Source organism: Apodemus sylvaticus, chromosome 6 (assembly GCF_947179515.1).
Source record: "Apodemus sylvaticus chromosome 6, mApoSyl1.1, whole genome shotgun sequence".
Lineage (NCBI taxonomy): Eukaryota > Metazoa > Chordata > Mammalia > Rodentia > Muridae > Apodemus > Apodemus sylvaticus.
Window position 1 is genome coordinate 19,962,078 of NC_067477.1, and position 19,326 is coordinate 19,981,403.

Consider the following 19,326-nt stretch of genomic DNA (forward strand, 5'->3'; position numbering starts at 1 on the left):
GCTGCCATCCAAGATAGACACAAGGCGCCCACACCACGACTCCCTCACCCCACACTCTGCCCTGGCCACCATCCAGCACCCCGCCACTAACGGCGGCGCCTTTAAGACTCCTCGGCGCCCCCTGGCGGTAACCCGCGCTTCCACCTCCGGGAGCTCTGCCGGAGGCCCCGCGTGTGCGCGGCGTGTGCGCGGGCGCCCGAGCAGGAAGGGCGGGGGACACGGCAGCGCGCTCCCCGAGGGGGTCCCCGCGCGCCCGAGAGGCACGCGCGGGCGAACCCGCGCCGCGGGAGGGTGTGCTCCTGCTCGGGCTCGAGGCACGGGTGCGGTCACGGGCGGCGGCCCCGGGATCCCTAGAGTCCTCGAGCGGCGCGCGGGGCTGCGGGGTTCACGTCCCTGCGAGGGCGAGCCCCGCGGGGCGGAGGGGCGGGGCGGCGGCGGTGCGCGCCCACCCGCGGGGCCCAGCCAGTGGCGCGGCGCGCTGAGCCTCCGCCCCCGGCCGCCGCCCCGCCCCGGCCCGCCCCGCCCGCCGCCCCGCCCGGTAGGACCGCGCGCTGGAAGCCCGCTCCGCGTCCCCGCCACCGGAGGAGGTGCCCGCACGCTCGCGGCGCGCGCCGGCCCCACACGCTCGGCCTGTGGGCGATTTCCTCCGGACCCAGGCTCCCGGGCCGAGGAGGAAGAAGATGCAGACCTTCCTGAAAGGGAAGAGAGTTGGCTACTGGCTGAGCGAGAAGAAAGTCAAGAAGCTCAATTTCCAGGCCTTCGCGGAGCTGTGCAGGTGAGGAGGGACGCGGCTCGGAGACCTCCCGCGGCCCGAGCCTGGTTCCCCTCGGCGGGCGCGGGGCAGACGACGGCGACCCGGGAAGGAGCAGCGCGCGCTGAGGCTGGTTCCGAGCAGCAAGGTGGCCGCGGGGGGCCGCGGGCTGTGTCCGAGGGGAGCGTGGCCGCTGTGGGCGTTGGGCTCGGATCGCGGCTCTCAGGTGCACTGGGGTCGTGCCGGGAGATCCCTGGCCGTCCAGGGTGGTGGGACCTGGGAAATCGGGGAGTCCACGCCAGCAGTCAGGAGCTTGAGGGTACTTTTGGACCGGTGTGTTTTTCTTCCTCCCTCTCCTTCCCCTTAGTAGAGCAGGGTACCCGCGTTTGTGTGGAGCCTACTACGTGCCTCGCGTGTGCACAGCTCCTGAAGCTGTCATTGCATATCAGCCGGCTTAAGCCCAGTTGAAATGAGTAGCGATACTTGGCTTGTCTGTGGTGATTTGCTGTCTCATTAGAGCCTCGCAGCAGCCTCGCAAATTAGCCAGGGTGGTGATTCTGGGCCACGTGTCTGAGAAGAGGGACACCTATCAGCAGAGAGGTGGGGTACCTGCCTATAGTCCCAGGGCCAAGGAGTGGCAGAGCATAGAAAGTGATGGGTGGACCCATGCAGGGTAGAACTGTCTTCTGCCATTCCGGCTGAGCACCACGTTCTCCCCGCGCTGGTTCTTCAGTGGCAGAGACCGAGGGCTTTGATGGATCTTGCTCTAAATATATTACAGAAGTGCCGGGTTCCTTGAGTCAGGTGTGCCTTGCCTCTTCGCAGACAGAGCTGTTGGTCAATGAAAGCCCTAAGAGACTCTAGCCCCCCCCCCCCCCCCAGCCTTTTGCAAACTCGGGGAGGAAACCTTTTGTTAAGTAATCTTTTCACTTGGTAGATTTGACTTTTAGAATGGATTTCACTTGTAGTTCCATCCCTGGTGGGTGCCCCGAATTTTGGAGAATTGAACAGTTGGGATTCCTTTATTCCTTGGTGCACAGAGGTTAGTTAGCAGTGTGAGCTGGCACTTAGAGGCCGCCCTGGCAGCACTGTTCAAGAGCCTGCTGCTTCTCTGCCCCAGGCCAGCCTTACAGGCTCTCTTTGACCACAACTGGATGGGATAGTGCATATTTATAAGGGGGTCCTGGTTCTACACCCCTTATAGTTCCCTTGTGGGTTTGGCCGAGTCTCCCAGACAGGCCTCTTGGGAGAAAGCAGGCTTTTCATGGTCGTCAGGGTATTCAGTGCAGCCCAGAATTCACAAGGAAATCAAGAGGAACTCTGAAGCCAGAGCTTTGGAAAAGCTCAGGGCTTATGGAGCATTTTTTTTTTTAAAAAAGGACAGTTGGGACACTTGTACCATAAATAAATACACAGTGAAAAGGTTGCCCTAGACAGCAGAAAAATTTGGAGAAGCCCCTCTGTCGAGTTCTGGAAGTCCAGTTCTGACTTGAGGGGACCAGAGCTCCCCCTGCTGTCAAATAGTTCTTGGGAAACCCCAGTTCATCCCTTCCATCTTTTTCGTTGATAGCACTGTGGGTCTGTGTCACCCTTTATCCTTACCCGAGGCTCGTCCTCGGCCTGGTGTGTTTTGTTCTGTAATTAGCAAAAGAGTCCTAGCAGGGACTTAAGTGCTGAGCGCTCACTGCCAGACCTGCAGGTTGGCTTGCCCTTCCTGTGGGCCGGGTGTGTATGGGGGGGAGTCTCAGGGCACCCCAGGGTGTCAGCCCATCTGGGGGGAAATCTTTATTGAGCATTCATTTCTCAGGAAGGGTGGTTTTAATTCAAGGTCTACTTGCTTTCCTCTGTCCAAGTGTTGGCTCCAGAAAGACGGCAGTTCCAGCAGCCCAGGAATCCTAATGTGTGTTTTTATTAGTATAGCTTTCAATGCTTTGTAGCTGAAGCTTAAGAAGGAAAATACCAGAAAGAGTTTTTCTGTTGCTTCTTTACTTTCAGGACAGAGCCCCCTGGTGGCCACATTATTAACTAAACAACTGTTGAGATAGTGACCCCCCTCCCCCCACCCCCCTCTACTGTGTTTTGTTTATTGTCAATGCTGGAGTGGAGACCCTGTGAATGGGCATCGGTCCGCTCTTGACATTCAGAAGCTGGGGGCGCAGCGCTTGTGTATTGATGGGTGGTGAATCGTCTGCGAATTTCCTGAGATGTTGGGAAATGACTTCAACTGTGCTCCCAATGTTTGGAGTATCCATGAGTACTGCTCTGGGATGAGTGGTTATAGCTGACGGTCCAGCCTTGTAAAAATCCTTTCGCAGGCTCTCATCTCATTTAGCTCTTGGTTTACAGCCAGGGGTGGGGGTGGGGGGCTGTGGGTGCCAGCGGGGGGGGGGGGGATGGTCCATATGTCTTCTTTCTATTAAGAGCTTACTGACCATCCCTGAGACCTTGAGACTTGCTCAGAGAACAGAGCCTCTCTCTTCAGTCACTCTTACCCTTGTTAATGTCCAGCTGCTGCTAAAGCGTCTATGGATGCTTTCCTTTTTGAGGTCGGGCTATGCCCTCTGCGATGTAACAGGGTCTGATTTTCCTGAGGGGAGTGTGCAGGGTCCTTCCATGGGCAGTTGGAACCAGTTCCTGGGAGGTGCCCTACCTATCATGGGCAGGTCCAAAAGCCAACCTTTTAAATATGAGTCCCAATAGCATGGGCCTCTGGCTGGCCAGCCAATGGGGCTTTGAACCAACCTGTTTCCAGCGGCCTGGTTTATTCCCATCCCTTCTTGGTGACTCCTCCCAAGTACAGAAAGATGTTCTGGTTAAGTTCCTTTACCCTTCTCCCCCGCCTCTCTGCCCCTAGCTGGAAGGGACTCCCTCATCCCTCCTCTCTGTGGCTTTTCTTGTTTTTGTTTTGTTTTTTTCCAAGACAGGGTTTTTCTGTGTAGCCCTGGCTATTCTGGAACTCACTCTGTAGACCAGGCTGGCCTCGAACTCAGAAATCCACCTGCCTCTGCCTCCCAAGTGCTGGGATTTCAGGCGTGCACCACCACTGCCCGGCTTCTCTGTGACTTTTTTAAGATGGGCAGTCAGGTTCCCAGGGGAAGGGGGAGCTTGGCTGAGGGCTGCTGGCTGGCCTGGGTTTCCCTCCTTGATGGTTAAGCCAGCCTCTCCTCCATCTCCTCTCCTTCTGCTCTGCTTCTAGGAGACCTGAGTTGTAGGCGGAAGATCCTTTGGTGTAAGGCGATGGCCCTTGCCCGTCTTCTGTCATTTTTGTTTACTTTGAGACATTGTCTCCCTTTAGCCCATTCTGGCCTCAGACACCTGAGGACCTTCCTGCCTCAGCCCCCTGTGTGACAGGATTAAAAATGTAAGCCACCACACCCAGCTTTCCACTGTAGATTTTAATGTGTCTTATCTCATACAAGCTCTCTAATAGAAGTGGGGAAACCGAGACTGGGGGCCTGTGACTGTGGCACCAGTTGGAAGGCTTATGTGAGCTCAGCCTGAGTCTTTACTGGAGAAAGCTGCCTTCATGTTTGTTTAGTGTCCGTCTTGACAGGCTAAGATGAACTATATTGGATGCTCCTGCAGCATATCTGGGTGGCTCTTGTCCTTGAGAGACCTGGAGGCCGTCTGGTCTACCTCAGCTTCTGGGAAATGGGCTCACAGGGACACCTCACACCAAGTTATCTCTGTGTCCTAACCCGCCAGGACCCCTGTTCATACAGGTCTCAGAAGGAACCCAGGACTTTGTTGATACTTATATGTACTAAGCACTTTCTGGAGTTCAGGGCAGTTATTAGGCAGTAGATTGAAGTACAATGCACAGTATTGGTGCTTGGTGCTTGGAATTGGGTGTCTGCAATAATCTGGTTTTGGAGAGTGCTTCTGGGTCCATCTCTTCCCCTAAGGTTGTACATTCCCCCCTACCCCGCCCCCCCCATGATTTGAGACAGAATCACACTGTGTAGCCTAGGCTGTCCTTGAACTTCTGTTCCTTCTGCCTTGGCCTCCTCCCTGGTGTTGGGTTTCTAGGCATTCCCAAGCATACCTGGCAGTCTTCTTTGCTTGTGTTTATGCTAGAGAATTGAACCTGTGCATGGTAGGCAAATGCTGCTAAGCTACACTCCCAACCCTATTTTATCCTTTAAAACAAAGCCATCTGGAGGTTGCTTTCTGCTGAAATAGCTTAGTATTCTGGGCTGAAATTCTAGGAGATTGTGCAGAGGGAGGAAAAAGGATCGTTACCAGGATTGAATGATGCTGGTCTGTAGCCGGCATTTTTCTGTGTATTTCAGTGGCTGGCTTTGCCATGATCTCAGAACTGTGATAGAGAGAGGCACCCTGAGTCAGGTTCACTTTACAGCAGCACATGAAAAATGTAACCCAGCCTTGCAAATAAACCTCTTGCTCCAGCTCTTGGGTACAGACTGGGCCTGCTGGGGGTGGGGTAGACATCTAGTCTTTGAATAAAAACTGCCCAGGTTTTCAGGGCTGGGTTCACAACTGGCCATCCATGTGATATCCAATTTGGCTTTGTAGATTTAGTGACCTTGGACTAAGTTTTAGTCATTTTGCAGGTATGGTCTGTGATACTTGCTAACTGACCATCTTGCTAGGAGATGGGGTTGGTGGAACAGAACCTCGGGTCAATTGGAGTGGGCTGAAGAGGCGGCCCACCTTGTCTGGTGGCTGTTGTACTTTACCACTTATGCCTGGCTCTTACAACCCTTGCCTTTGGCAGGCTGCTGAAGCCTCCCAGTTGAAGAATCTAAAGGAATTATGAATGCAAGGAGGTAGTCTTGGTTTTTTTTTGTTTGTTTGTTTGTTTGGTTCTTTTGAAAAGTTTGTTCATTCTGTACTTTGTGAAAATGCCTTCTTTGTTAGTAATCCCATTACTATTATTAGCTAACATTTCTGATTTTCCCCCTTTTTAAAATAGGGCTTGAGATGAAGCTCAGTTGGTAGAATGCTTATGTAGCATGCATCAGCACCTGGGTTGATCTTCTGCACCACATAAAACTGGGTGTGGTGGTGCAGGCTCCCGCAGTCGCTGCAGTCTCGAGGTGGAGGTAGGATGATCAGAGGTTCAAGGTTGGCTACACAGAGTGTTCAAAGCCATCCTGGGTTATGTAGCCCTGGCTGACCTAGAATTTGTTTTGTAGTTCATTCTGGCCTCTAACTTACCTGTTTGTCTCTGCTTCTAAGTGCTGAGATCTAAGGTGTGCACCACCAAGCCCCCCTCCCCACACCCCCCTTAAAATATAGGCACATGCTGCAAAATTCAGAGGGCCCAAAGCACACAATGAAAAGCCAGCTTGTTCCTTCTTGGCCCTGAACTCAGCTGCTCAGGGAGCTCAGCGGGCTGTCTCCATGGGTGTTGATGTCACCAAAAGGAGCATGCAGGCAGCCTCTGTTGTTACAGTGGTACAGTTGCCTGATGCATGGGGTTGTATGGAGAAATTTCCACAGTGCTGCTTTCTTTGGGGCTTCTGTATCTCTCTCTCTCTCTGTCTGTCTCTGTCTCTGTCTCTGTCTCTCTCTCTCTCTCTTTCTCTCTCTCTGTGTGTGTGTGTGTGTCTGTCTGTCTGTCTGTCTTGTCTATGCATATGCAGTGTGGTTCAGCTCTTGAAAGGATGGAGCATTTTTCTTCTCCCGAGGCTACCTTCTGCTGCCCTAGATTGTTTGACAAGTGGGTGCCCCATCCCTTGCCTGGATGTGCATTGACAGGTGTTGGGTCAGAGGTCACAGACATTCTACTTTTTCTTGGCAGTTCCGAAACAGTTTTACTGCTTCCTTTTCAGAGGGTGACAGGGTGGGAGGAGATACAACTCACATGTTCAGCACACGGTGCCTGGCCAGATGCAGGGGTGAGAAGGAGTGCCCCAGTTGGCATTTGTTCTCACCGTAGTGAGATTGGGGGGGGGGGGCTTCTGCAGGAACCAGAAACAGCTGTGCCTATGACCCCGTGTCTCCCGTTCCTGATCATCAGGTCTCTCCCAGGCTCCCCTAGCTGATCCTCTCAGTGAATTAGCGGGTTTGGGGCATTCAGTGGAAACTTGGTGATGTGGTCCCTGACTGGTAGGAGGTAAGGAGGGTCTTTGTGTTTGTTTGCCTTGGTAAACTAGCTTCTGAGAGAATGCTTAGGGGCCTCCTTTAAAAAAGCAATACTGGATTTAGAAAGCAGGTCCTTCACCAGAAGAGCTGTTTTGAAGGTCTTCCTTTCTGCTTGAACTGGGTTTAGCCCAGCCTGCCCCCTCCAGGGCTTCTGGAGAGCCAGCTTTGGGGAAGGTACTGGAGAGTGAAACCAAGACCTTCAATGGGGGTGAAGAGGCTGGTACAGGTCACACAGTAGGTCCTGCTCTAAGGCCTGAGCCCCTCCTAACAGCTGGAACTAAAGTCTCCCAGTGAACAGGCCCTTTCTGGGAGCTGTGAGTGAGGGCATGATTGTATTGGAACAAGTCTGGCCATTCCCATTGGACTATTTGAATCCGTCTGGGGCTTTGTCTTGCCTGCTCTGAGCCTTCTCAGAAAGCAGCCTTTGTGGCCTGCATCTCCCCAGCAGGGCCTCACAGGCTGGTGTCTGGGCCCCTTATGGTGCCAAGCTGCAGTCTGTGATGTCCCCCTCCCACACCTACAGTACCCTCCCACCACCTGTCTTTAAGGTTCACTAGGGTGGATCTGTCTCCAGATATGTGAGGATTTGAGAATCACTCCCAGGAGGGAACCCCCACAAGACTCCTGCCTCAGCACCGCTCCCTCCAAGCCTGTGCATGCTGGGTGCCCCACCCTGTAAACTGCTCAGAGTGTCCCAGGGCACACCTAATGGACTCTAAGCCACCAATTGTCCCTGGAGGCTGAATCAGGATACACAGGCCAAAGGCCTTCCCCAAGAGCTGTTAGGGGTGCCTTTCCTCTTTCACTCCATCTGTTCTTCTGTGATGTTCTGAGACACCCCCCAACACACACACACACACACACACACACACACACACACGCACACATACTCACACACACACACACACTTATAGTCACACACACACTCATATACACACACTCACACACACATACTCACACACACTTATACTCACACACACACATACACACACATGCATACTCACATATACGCACACTCACACACACACTCACACACACATGCATACTCACACGCACGCACACTCATACACACACACTCATACACACACTCACACACGCACACTCACACACGCACACTCACACACGCACACTCACACATGCACGCACACACACACACACACACACAGAGCAAGGTTTGTCTTTCCTTTGACTATTCTGTACCCTATCTGTCTCTTTAAAAAAGTGGGCTCCTTGATGGGAGAGATTTGGAGTGCCGATACCTACAACACACAGTGAGCACAGGCACTCAAAGGCTTGTGGTGGGGTCAAGGAGCTGCCTGGTGCTTTCAGAAGCCTCTGTTGGGTCTCTGGCGCAGCCAAAGCTCCTCCTGACGCTGAAGTCCCCTGGGTCAGGAGAGAAGCACCTGAGGTGGGAGGAGGAGGGGATAAGTCCTGGGTTAGCCTCAGCCACTGGCTCAGCATCTGCCCAGTGCCCCGTGCCGGGCTCTGCTCTTTCTCCACTCATGCCTGTGCAAGGGAAGGGGAGCCAGTGTCTGCACGTCACACACACTGCGAGGAGCCTGCATGCTAGCAAATGAGAGAATGGTGTTGGGGTAGCTGAGGCCACTCAGAGCTCTCGTCACAGAAGATCTCTCCCGGGGAGGTTTTTTTTTGTTTTGTTTTGTTTTGTTTTTTTGTTTTTTTGAGACAGGGTTTCTCTGTATAGCTCTTGCTATCCTGGAAGTCACTCTGTAGACCAGGCTGGCCTTAAACTCAGAAATCCGCCTGGGGGAGGTGGCATTTACTGAGAAGGGCTGAGCACTCCCTGGAAATGCTGAAGGACCCACAGAGTGGGCAGAGTCCCCTGCCTAGGAGTGCAGAGCCTTGATCACAGCCTAGAGTTCCCCTTGACTGAAGGTAGCCGTCTGGGAGGGGGCAGGCAGGCAGGCAGCTTTGGGTATAATTGCACCTCCAGAGCCTGTTCCTTGGAAGTGCGGTGGAGGCCATGTGGGTGGCCATGTGACCTTCCTACCGTCCAGAGGCGCTGCCACCATGCTCTGGGGGCCGAGGACGGGAGGAGGCCACCTTTGTGTTCAGGAAGTCAGAACTGTGGGCCCAGGGCAGGTGAGGTGGATGAGCTCCAGGCTGTCCTTGCCTGGGGTTGGTGGAAACACAACTGATGCTTGTGTGTTTTGGGGTAGTCATTAGTTTGCTACTGACCTGTACGTGTCCGCTTGCCCAAGGACATACCTAGGCTCTTGGCCAGATACACATAGCTTCACCGTCATCCAGCCATCCCAGAAGGTGAAGCTTCCCCAGGAAAGCAGGCTGGGGATCCTGTAGAATGTCTTGGCGGTTCTTCTGAAAGATGCAAAGTGTCATCTACTGTGTTACCGGGCGTCATAACAAAACTCTCACATGCAGGCAGCGCTGGGTTAAGTAGGCTAAACCAAGGTTGGGCAAGTCCCTGCTTCTTGGGCAGGGCCTTTTCAGATAGGAACATTGGAAGCAAAGGTTCCCAGGCAGGTGTCTGTGCACACACAGTCTTTGCCTGTGAGATCTTGACGTCTCTATCCCTGGTACTCACACTAGGTTTACCATGAGCTAGAGGTCATCCGATGCCTTGTTGGAGCCCAGCCCCTCGGGAGAGAGGGAAGGCAGGTTGCCACTTTTTGGAAAATCTATTTTCCTCACCTTTTAAGATTTCTTGTCCCTGGCTGCTGGTTTGCCTCGAAGTGTTCTGGTGAGGCTGGAAGGGGACATTTCTGGGGTCTGGCCTGACCCCATGCAGTACCAGATATCAGAGGAGGCTCAAGGCTTGAGGGAGAGATGAAGACACAGCCCCAAGATGCTTTCCTCTGTAGCTTCTGTTTAACACTAGCTGGCTGTGCGGTGTTCACAGTGCTCCTAGGCCCGAGCTGGGAAGCTGGACTGGTTGGTTTGTGCAGGTGACTGCCAGCCTCTTAAGGTCTGTGTTTTACAAACTCGTCTCTCCCCCTTGTCTGTAAGCAGCTCACAGTGGATCTCAGAGGCTGCTGGGAACCTCCCCAGACCTGGCATGACTGTAGATGGGAAACCCACTCTCCCAAGTGGGTGGTGCATCTATGTTTGCCAGATGAGAGAGAATTTAGATTCAGAGAGAGTCGGGATTCCCCCTGGGGGGCTGGTTAACTCTCGAAAAACCGCATTGCTTCCACCCCGCTGGCCGGGTCACCTCGTCTTAAGCGTAATACCCATCCTCAGTCCCCGGTTTCAGAAGAAAACCAAGGGGTTGTAAGCTGAGCATCCTAGTGTGCATTTGCCGTCTGGAGGGCGGTGGGTGGTGGGGTTGCTGTGGAGCTCGGAGCGCAAGGCTCGGCCAGCTGGCTCTGATGACTGCATGCTTTCCTTCCTCCCCTGCCTCTGCGCAAGTGCAGCAGGTGCTCAGGGAAGGGAAGATAGTGCCCTCTGGAAGGACTAAACAAGAGGCCAGCAGACAGGTAGCCTTCTCTCCTGAAGGCTTTATTTGGGGGGGGGGGGATTGCTGCCTACTGTTTTCTAGAAGGGCTGAGGGTGGCAGGTGGGGTCAGGAGTCAGGGGTCAGAGGCCTCTTGTCTAGCAGTTCTACTTTCGTTTCTCTCTTTGACTCGTGTTTCCACTGAGCCTGCCAGGCCTGGGCTCCTGGGGTGAGGAACATGGGGACAAATAAAATGGGTCATTTGTCCTAGTGAGGTTCCCGGGCCACTCCCTGCCTCGGGGTGGGCCCAGGGTCTTTCTTTTAAAAAACGCCCCATTCACTCCTTACATGATCATAGGATAGGTACCCATGGCTGCCTGCTCCGTGCCAGCCACCCCTGGGGCCAGAGCAGCTCGAGTGAGTCCTTTTAGGGCCATTGGTTAGGCCACAGTGTGTCAAGCTGGGGGCCTCTTGGGACCCTGGGATCAGGTCTCCTTTACCTGGGCTGGATGAAATGTCTTCATTGTCCCACGCTACCTGTCTCTCGGAATGTAAAGGAGGCTCTGAAGAGTGGAGCAGTTAGCCCAGCTAGAGAGCTGGACAGGTGGTGGCCGTGGGTGGGGGTGGGGGTCTCAGATTTGAGCCTGACCTGACTGACAGTAAAGCTTAATTGGGGTCCTGGGATCTCGTTATGGGATCTCCCGGGCCTGTCGCCTCCATCCTGAAGCAAGCCTGCCTAGTGGTTTGGTGTGGAAACAGAAGTGGTTCATGTTCCCTGTTCCTCATCTTGATCCAGATACGTAGCCTGTGTTCAAGAGGTTCCTTTAATGCCTTGGGGAAGGCTGAAACTATGGGGGTAGAGAGAGAGAGGCCCATGGTAGGTAGCTTCTGGCATTTGAAAATGCCAGAAGTCGCCTCAGCTGGTGGCATGTGGTTCCTTCACAGGTTGGTAGAGCCATCTTGGGCTGCCTGTAGTTCATAGGGTCAGGAGATGGTGCGTTGAAAGCCATGGGAGCTGGGCCTCCCGGAAGGCACAGCAGCCCGTCACAGGGCTCTGGTCCGCTCACAGCCGTGCCGCTGGGTGTGTGCCATGCCATCCTCTGCTTCCTCTCTCTCTGTGGAAAGCGAGGCTCAGAAAGATCCCTTTCTGGAGTTTCATGCTGTGGAATTTGAATGTCAGGATTGGTGACTCCGTAGCCCACATCCTCCTTGGCTATGCATTGCTTGCCAGAGGGTGACAGGTACTGGTTCACTAAGCGCCACTCTGGCCAGATGCTGAGTCTGTCAAGGAGCCCCACTAACAGTGTAGCTGCTGTCCTGTGGTGCCAGTGGCTGCCCTGTTGGTAAAATGCTCTGTCTAAACTCTGGCTCTGGGTAGATTCGATCCTAGTGTCCTTACCAACGGTGCCCTAAGCTCTTGAGCATAAGACCGTGGTACCCACTCTCTGTTTAAGTGCTAATCATGTTCCTTCTGGGACCTTATCCATTGAAACTAGATCCTTAGAAGGTTTGGGAAACTTTACAAAGATCTCCCAATTTTGGCAGTCTCTTGAGACTATTTCTTTCCAGGGCAGTTTCTGGGTCTCAGAAGGTTGGTGAAGGGATAGCTTTCTGACTGTGTGACTTTGGGACACAGACTTAATCTCTCTGTGCAGATGAAGTGAGTGCATCTTAGTGGCCTGCTCTGCGAGGCCTGCTCTGCGAGGCCCAGCCAGTGGGAACTGTTAACTCTGTTTGTTTTGTTTTTTTGTTTTGTTTTGTTTTGTTTGAGACAGGATTTCTCTGTATAGCCCTAGCTGTACTGGAACTCACTTTGTAGACCAGGCTGGCCTCAAACTCAGAAATCCTCCTGCCTCTGCCTCCTGAGTGCTGGGATTAAAGGCGTGCACCACCACTGCCCTGCATGAACCGTTTCTCTTGAATTGGCCTAAGAAGGTTACTGCTTCCCAGGAGCTTTAGCGCCAGTATCCCTGGAAGGAAAGGAAGATGGACAGGGTCAGGAGTGTAACCTCAGAGCAGGGGACTGTGGAGATCTTGCTCATGGGGGGTCACAGCCCCCATGGACCTCTGCGGGTGAAGTTGCTCCGATCTAGTGTCTTTCATTTGGCCTTGCTAAGAATTCTTTGGTTTTGGGGCGCTCTCATGGGCAGGGAGGATTGAGTGGGTGTCTCTTCTTCACCTGAGGCAGTCTTTTGGGATGTGGCCAGTTCTGTGGGTACCTCGAACCTGCAAGTGAGTTGAGGGGACAGGGTGATTGGTCTAAGGGGCAAGTTGATTGCATGGCTAGTTCTGTAAGCTGAAGGGCGGATGGGTTCTGACAGAAACCTGGGCACTACCTGGGTCCTGGGGGGCGGTGCTGGCTCTCCTAGTCCGTCATTCGTGGAGAGTCTGCTTTCAGACATAGGTGAATCAGGGCCTCAAGCGACACGGTCCTTGCAGCCTGTTTCTGGTTTTCTTTCTTTCTTTCTTTCTTTCTTTCTTTCTTTCTTTCTTTCTTTCTTTCTTTCTTTCTTTCTTTCTTTCTTTCTTTCTTTCTTTCCTTCCTTCCTTCCTTCCTTCCTTCCTTCCTTCCTTCCTTCCTTCCTTCCTTCTTTCTTCTTCTTCTTTTTTTTTTTTTGTTTGAGACAGGGTTTCTCTGTGTGGTCCTGGCTGTCCTGGAACTCACTCTGTAGACCAGGCTGGCCTCAAACTCAGAAATCCGCCTGCCTCTGCCTCCCGAGTACTGGGATTGAAGACATGCGCCACCACTGCACGGCTGTCTGTCTGTTTCTACCTGCTGTTGTCTACCTGGTTTATTCTCAGGCCCATACACAGAGGTGAATCCTCACAGCTGGCTTCAAGGGAAGGGAGTTGGATGGCATTCCTTAGTGTTTCTTCATTTGTTCTATGTCACAACCCTGTGAAGGCCGTGGTTCCAGTACCCTAGTTTCCTCATTGAATTTGCCTGGTGTCACACAGTTTGTGGGTGTTAGAGTTGGTTGCCAGCTCTTGGGACCCACTGGGTTCTCAGGCCCGGGTTCGTAGCAGTGTGGATTCACAGTTATCTGTCATCCCGAGCCACATCCTGTCCCTGAACCAGGGCTTCATCTAGGGAGTGACGTGTGCTGGGTGTTGGGGATGGGCCATTCCCTGCCTCAAGGCCTTAGTGGTGACAAGGTAACCCTCAGAGAAACTGGGCTTTTCTTAGAGGCAATGGGATGGAGGTGGGGAGAGGGCCTCTCCTTACCGGCCTTCAGTTGCCAGCCATATGAAGGTAAGGGCTACTATAAAACATCTCTCAGTTCTGGAGACAGTAAAGACCCTGGGCAGGGGCCTGAGATTTCACACACACACACTATCTATAATCAGAATACTATTCCTAAGAGGAGAAAGATGAATGCCCCCCCCCCATAAGTCAGAGCCTCAGTACTTGGCCACCTTTGTCCTCAAATCAGCCTGATTCTGTTTTTTTCCCTATGTAAGTCTACACAGGTACGTTGAAGGAGCCAGGGTTGAGAAGGCTGGCAGATGGATGTCCTTGGAGCTGGTATCCTCCTGCCGTGGTCTTGGGGAGGCTTCCCAGCACCGTAAAGGATGAGGTTGCTGACAGGACCTTGGGGTACTGACACTGAAGTGTTTTGGAGTGAAACAGTCCATGTGTTCTGTAAACACATCGGCCTGTTGCCATTTGGCCGTGCTTGGGGAGAGTGGAGCTGTGTATCTGCCAGGATCCCTGAGGCTCCTGTGAGCCAGGAGCAGCTTTGACCAATCAATTGGGTCATTGGATCCAGAGGAGTGGCTGGTCTAGGGGGGGCATTGATCTGTCCCGGGGCTTACCTCCGACGGTGTCAAGCTGGGTCTTGGCATCTGGCAAGTCCCATGGGAGCTGTGGGACCTCTCCCCCCTCAGGAACATTTCTACCTGGAAAAGTTGAGGCCGTGGCCCCTGGGCTGCAGTCTGCCCACCTGAGGACCTTGAGCAAAGATGGCAGGTAGAGGGGGGGTAGCTCAGGCCAATGGGGCCTGGTTAGGGTTTGGGGCCTCGTGGTCCTTCCTGGGGCCAGAGGAAGAGGGGGCTTGTTTGGAACCCTTCCCTAGGCTTGCCCAACCTCTGTGGGAACTTCCACTGGGCGGCCCAGATTCCCAGGTGTGGACCTCTAGTGATGGCCAGGTAGACAGCTGAGCGGAGGCTGTGGCGGCGAAGCTCTGAGAGAAGGGCTGTCCCAGCCAGGTTCACTGTGGCCATCATGGATGGCCAGCAGGGCTGGACAGACCTTTGTCCTGTCTGCTGGGAAGAATCCTCTTGGGCCTCGAGCTGCCCAGGGAAGCAGAAACTAGGGTCAGAGCTCAGCCCACTCAGTTTGGCTGTGTGGGGATGTGTTACAGTTCCTATGTGAGGATCCGGCTCAAAGGTCCCGGGAAGCGAGCTTGCCCGTCACTACTTCTGCTTAGCTGTGGGGCTTCCTGCCGTCTCAGGGCAGGGTCAGCCCTGGCATAGGAGGCCGTGGGAGGGCATGAAGAGGGTCTAGGTTAATCGGCCGCTGAAGTCAGAGCTCTGGAAACTGAAACCAGGCTGGCTCAGTAAGTCAGTGACTTGGCCCTTGCAGTTCTGAGAAGCCTCTAGGGGCCTGGTTCAGGCAGACTGTGAAAGATACCAAATAGCTTTGGTTAAAAGGCCCTGCTCTAAAAGAGAAGAGAGACAGAACACCAGAGGTTGGGTGTGGTAGTTCCTGCAGGAACCCTAGCACTGGGGAAAGGTCAAAGCAGGAGGATCTCAAGTTGAAGGCCAGCCTGGAAAATACACTGAGACCCTGTTTCATATGAAAAAAAAAAGGAAGGGAGGGAGAGACAGACAGACAGATAGACAAAACTACCCATGCTCAAAAATCAAATGACACTAAAGTGAGTTATACTAAACCAATCCCCAGAGGCAGGTGTGTGTGTGTGTGTGTATGTGTGTGTGTGTGTGTATGTGCGCGCATGTTCTTAGACCAGCTCAGTGTTTCTATAAGCACACATGAGAATGGACATACATGTACTCATGCAGGTACCTGAGGTCCTCCTGCTCTTTTCCCCTCTGTGCTGACTTTGGATTTCTATTGTCCAGGAAAGAACTCAGGAAGATCTCTTACCTTTGCTCTTCTTGGGCAACATTGGACTTGGACGTGCTCTGGTCAGTTTCTTTGGAGGCTTGACCTCCCAAGGGGCTCATGGTCACCCTTTGCCCTTCTTTTAGTCAGCTCTGGCTTCTGTAACAAATACCACAGCCTGGGGGCTCAAAACGTGTAGCTGTCCTGCCTGGAGATTGGAAGTTGTGGGAAGGTTTGCTGGTCTGGCCCCTGGGATGGCTTTTTATCTAGCATACAAACAGCTGCTTTCTAGGCATGTCTTCAGCTGTCAGGAGGAAGAGCAAACTGATCTTTTCGTTGTTTTAGATAAGGGTGCCAATCCCACATGGGAGCCCCACCCTTACAATCGCATCGAAACCTAATAACCTCCCAAAGACCGGATGTCCAAATGCACAGTCTTACTGAAGCATAAGGCTTCAACCTCTGAGTTTTTTGGAAGGACACACACGCTCAGTCTGACAGTTCTCTTGCTCTGCAGAGGGGCTCCCTGGTCTAAGCCACTGCTGCCCTCATTGCGGGGGGACTTGAGGGACTGGCCATCACCATTGGATACTGTGTAGGAGGCACACCAGCATATAGGGCATGGCCAAACTTGAGCTCTGTAAAATGGGTTACCGGCATCTGCCTGGGGCACTTTGGGGATGAGGAGGCTCGGACCAGATTGGTGGAGATGGGTTCTAATGCCATGAGCAGTTTGATCCTAATTTATTCTCATTTAAGCCTTTTTTTTTTTCCTAGCCGAAGATGCATTTGAGGGCCCATTGTTACTGCCAGTCTCAGGTGGCTGGCCCTTTAAGCCAGCAGGGGCTGATCTTGGGCCACCATCTCTCTTCTGTCTTATGCCAGCCAGGGTGGGGAGCTGAGGCCTGTGGAGGGCAGGGGAGGTTCAGGGAGAGACTGCCTGTGGTGAAGACCCACAGGCTGACTTCCTCAGTGTCCCTCCTCCTCTAACCAGTGCTTCTCCCTCTCAGCCCTTGTCCCATTTGTTTGTGAGAAGAGCCTCAACTGCCCTGGCTTGCACTGAGCCCCAGCCGAAGGAGACCAGGGGTGTCATCTCCTCCCTGGAGTTAGCCCTCTGCAGACAGCATCAAACCAAAGACTGAAGAGACTCCCCCCACCCGACGCCTGTCCGCATTTCCTTCTTGGGTGCTCTCTTTTGGTGTAGAGTTGTCATAGACTCCAAGTCATCGTACATGTAGCAGTTTGGTTTCTGCTTTCTGCACCTGGCACTGTGGTGTAAACAGAGTCCATATTTATATTACACCAGCGTTAGCTCTCTCTCCCAGCCCCCACCCCTTCTCCCCCCTCCTTTTGGAACTGCTGGCACACGTTAAGCACGCAGTCTAATAGCGAGTGTCTTGGTGACCTGAGGTCTAACTGTCTCCCGAGGAATTATAGCCCCAGCCCCATAGAATGGTCTTTTAGATGTTTATTTTGAGAGTTGGGCATAGTAGCATGTGCCTTTAATCCCGGCCTTCTGGAGGCAGAGGCAGGTGGATCTCTGTGAGTTCCAGCCTGTTCTACATAGTGAGTTCCAGATTAGCCAGTGCTACAGAGCGAGACTCTCTTCTCAAAACAAACAAAAACCAAGGAAACAAATACAAAATTTATTTTGATCAATTTTTTCATTATAAAAATTTGTGATATAAACAACAGAAAGATTGATAAGGTCAGCCCTGTGCCCTACCCCTCCTTAGAAACTACCAAATATTAACTGATGTCTGTTCTTAATTTTATTGCTCTGGTGTATTTGAAGCAAATCCTGACATCTGATTTCATATGTAAACATTTTTTTTGTGACAAAGTATAAAAATATAATTCTAAAGATGTTGGCTTGCCTGAGGACAAAGGACAGCAGAGAATGACTATTTTTAATTGCTGCAGAATTGATCTACTTATTGCCTATACTGTGCTCTATTGGGCTGTAATCTTATTATCGAATCTTTAGGATTCTTTCAGTCTTCTTGCCAGGGTAGACAACACTACACGTACATTATTATGATTCTAAATGCCTTCCTCTTCTGATTCTTTATTATTATTATTATTATTATTAAATTCTTAATAAAAAGATTGCCAGGTGTCAGTGGTCCCTGCCTTTAATCCCAGCACTCAGGACACAGGGGCAGGTGGATCTCTGAGTCTGAGGCCAGCCTGGTCTGCAGAGCGAGTTCCAGGACAGCTGGTACTACACAGAGAAACCCTGTCTCAAGGGGAAAAAAAAGATTCATTTTTGTTTTAAATTATGTGTGTCTGTGTCTCAGAATGGGGGTATGAGCGTGGAGACAGGTGCCGTGGAGGTCAGAGTCGTGGGGTCCACCTGGAGCTGTAGGTGACTGTAGGTAACTGTAGGCGGCTGTAGGAGGCTGTAGGTGGCTGTAGGTGGCTGTAGGTGGCTGTGGGTAGCTTTAGATGGCTGTAGATGGCTGTAGGTTGCTGTAGGTGGCTGTAGGTAGCTGCGACCCTCCTGTCCTTTGGAACTTTAATCTGTGGAGGTAGACAGAGGCAGAGAAGTGATAAGGGAGTAATTTCAGCTGAGACCAGGAAATTGGGAGGAGAGGTAGGAGTCTGGGGACAGTTCCCATTGTAGTCAAGGAAGGCTTTTTTAAAGACTAGAATCCCAGCTGCTGTCTGAGCAGTGGGAGAGGAATCAGCTTCAGAAAGGCTGGGTGGGGGGCAGGCAGCAGGAACAGGAAGTTAAAGAGCACCAAGATTTGTCAGGGGAGCTGGGAGCTTGTGTTGGGGGTGACAGGATGTGCTTGGAGCAGGTTTTGAACTCAGGAGTGCCAGAATCGTAGGCCTGTGCCACGATGCCTGGCCTTAATAAGCAGCTCTTGAATATTATCTGCAAGAAGGTTATTGAGGACTTTTGCATATGTATCCATCAGGGATATTAAGTATTGCCTAGTTCTCTACTTTTGCTGTGTCTACCTGGTTTTGGTGTTAGTGTTACTGTGGCTTCATAACTAAGCTTCATAGTGTTCCCTCCCTTTCTATTTTGTTGAACAGTTTGAGAAATATTGGTGTTAGTTTTCTTTAAGGGTGTGGTACTTGGTAGGTCAAACACTCAAGAGTATGTAAGCAGGGCTACCTGGGTGAGGGGAACACTAAAAGTCAGGTTTGGAATGCGGCAAGTCTCAGAAGTTGGGGGAGGGTCGTGAATATGACTAAAATACCATGTATGAAATTCTCAAATAATTTATGTTGGGCATTCACGTGTACATGTATGACACCCTACTCCTGGTACCAGCTTCTGTCTTAGTCACTGTTCTGTTGTGAAGAGACACCATGACCAAGGCAACTCTTAAAATTTAGCTGTGGGCTGGCTTACAGTTTCAGAGGCTTAGTCCATTATCATCCTGGTGGGGAGGATGGCAGGCAGATATGGTGCACCGATGACAACCGTTTTCTCCTCACGAGGGCACATGTTTCTAATCCTTCCATTGTTTCAAAGGTTCCATTCTCTGCTGACAAGCGTTCAAGTGTGCGGTGGTGGGGGTGGGGTGGCATTCTTATTCTCTCACTTCCTTAATGTGGGTGCTGGGGATTGAACTCAGGACCTCTGGAAGATCAGTCAGTGCTCTTAACCACTGAGCCATCTCTCCAGCCCAAGGGGACCATTCCTATTCTACCATTTCATGTGCACAGTGATGTCCATGGAGATGACAGCCCCCGATTTACTGCCCTGATCTCAAGATACTAATGTGCCCTTGAAACCTCAAATGGCAGGTGTAGATCTCACATAACATCTGACAAAGAGCAAGGGGTCGGCTTGGAGCCTGAGTGCCCTGCTGGGGTCAGGAAACGGATAAAACAGTCCTTGTGTCCCAGGTCAGTTGAAATATCCCCATATATATATAGGGGTTGAATAAGCCCATATATATATAGATATATCCCCTGGACAGCCTCTCTGGGCTAGCTGTGGCACTCACAGGTTGGTCTTGG

General features: G+C 52.3%; 1 protein-coding gene across 3 annotated transcripts in view; it reads left to right on the forward strand.

Moving 5' to 3' along the window:
• Nucleotides 1-518: 518 nt before the first annotated feature.
• Nucleotides 519-19,326, forward strand: part of Itpk1 (inositol-tetrakisphosphate 1-kinase) — a 135,563-nt gene continuing 116,755 nt past the window's right edge. The window contains exon 1 of one of the 3 annotated variants that reach the window (XM_052185199.1): nt 519-775. In XM_052185199.1, the coding sequence (XP_052041159.1) occupies nt 681-775 (95 nt within the window). In that variant the 5' untranslated portion in view covers nt 519-680. Of the gene's footprint in view, nt 776-918; nt 978-19,326 lie in introns of those variants that run through there. The other 2 variants (XM_052185204.1, XM_052185203.1) reach the window with 2 other exon arrangements.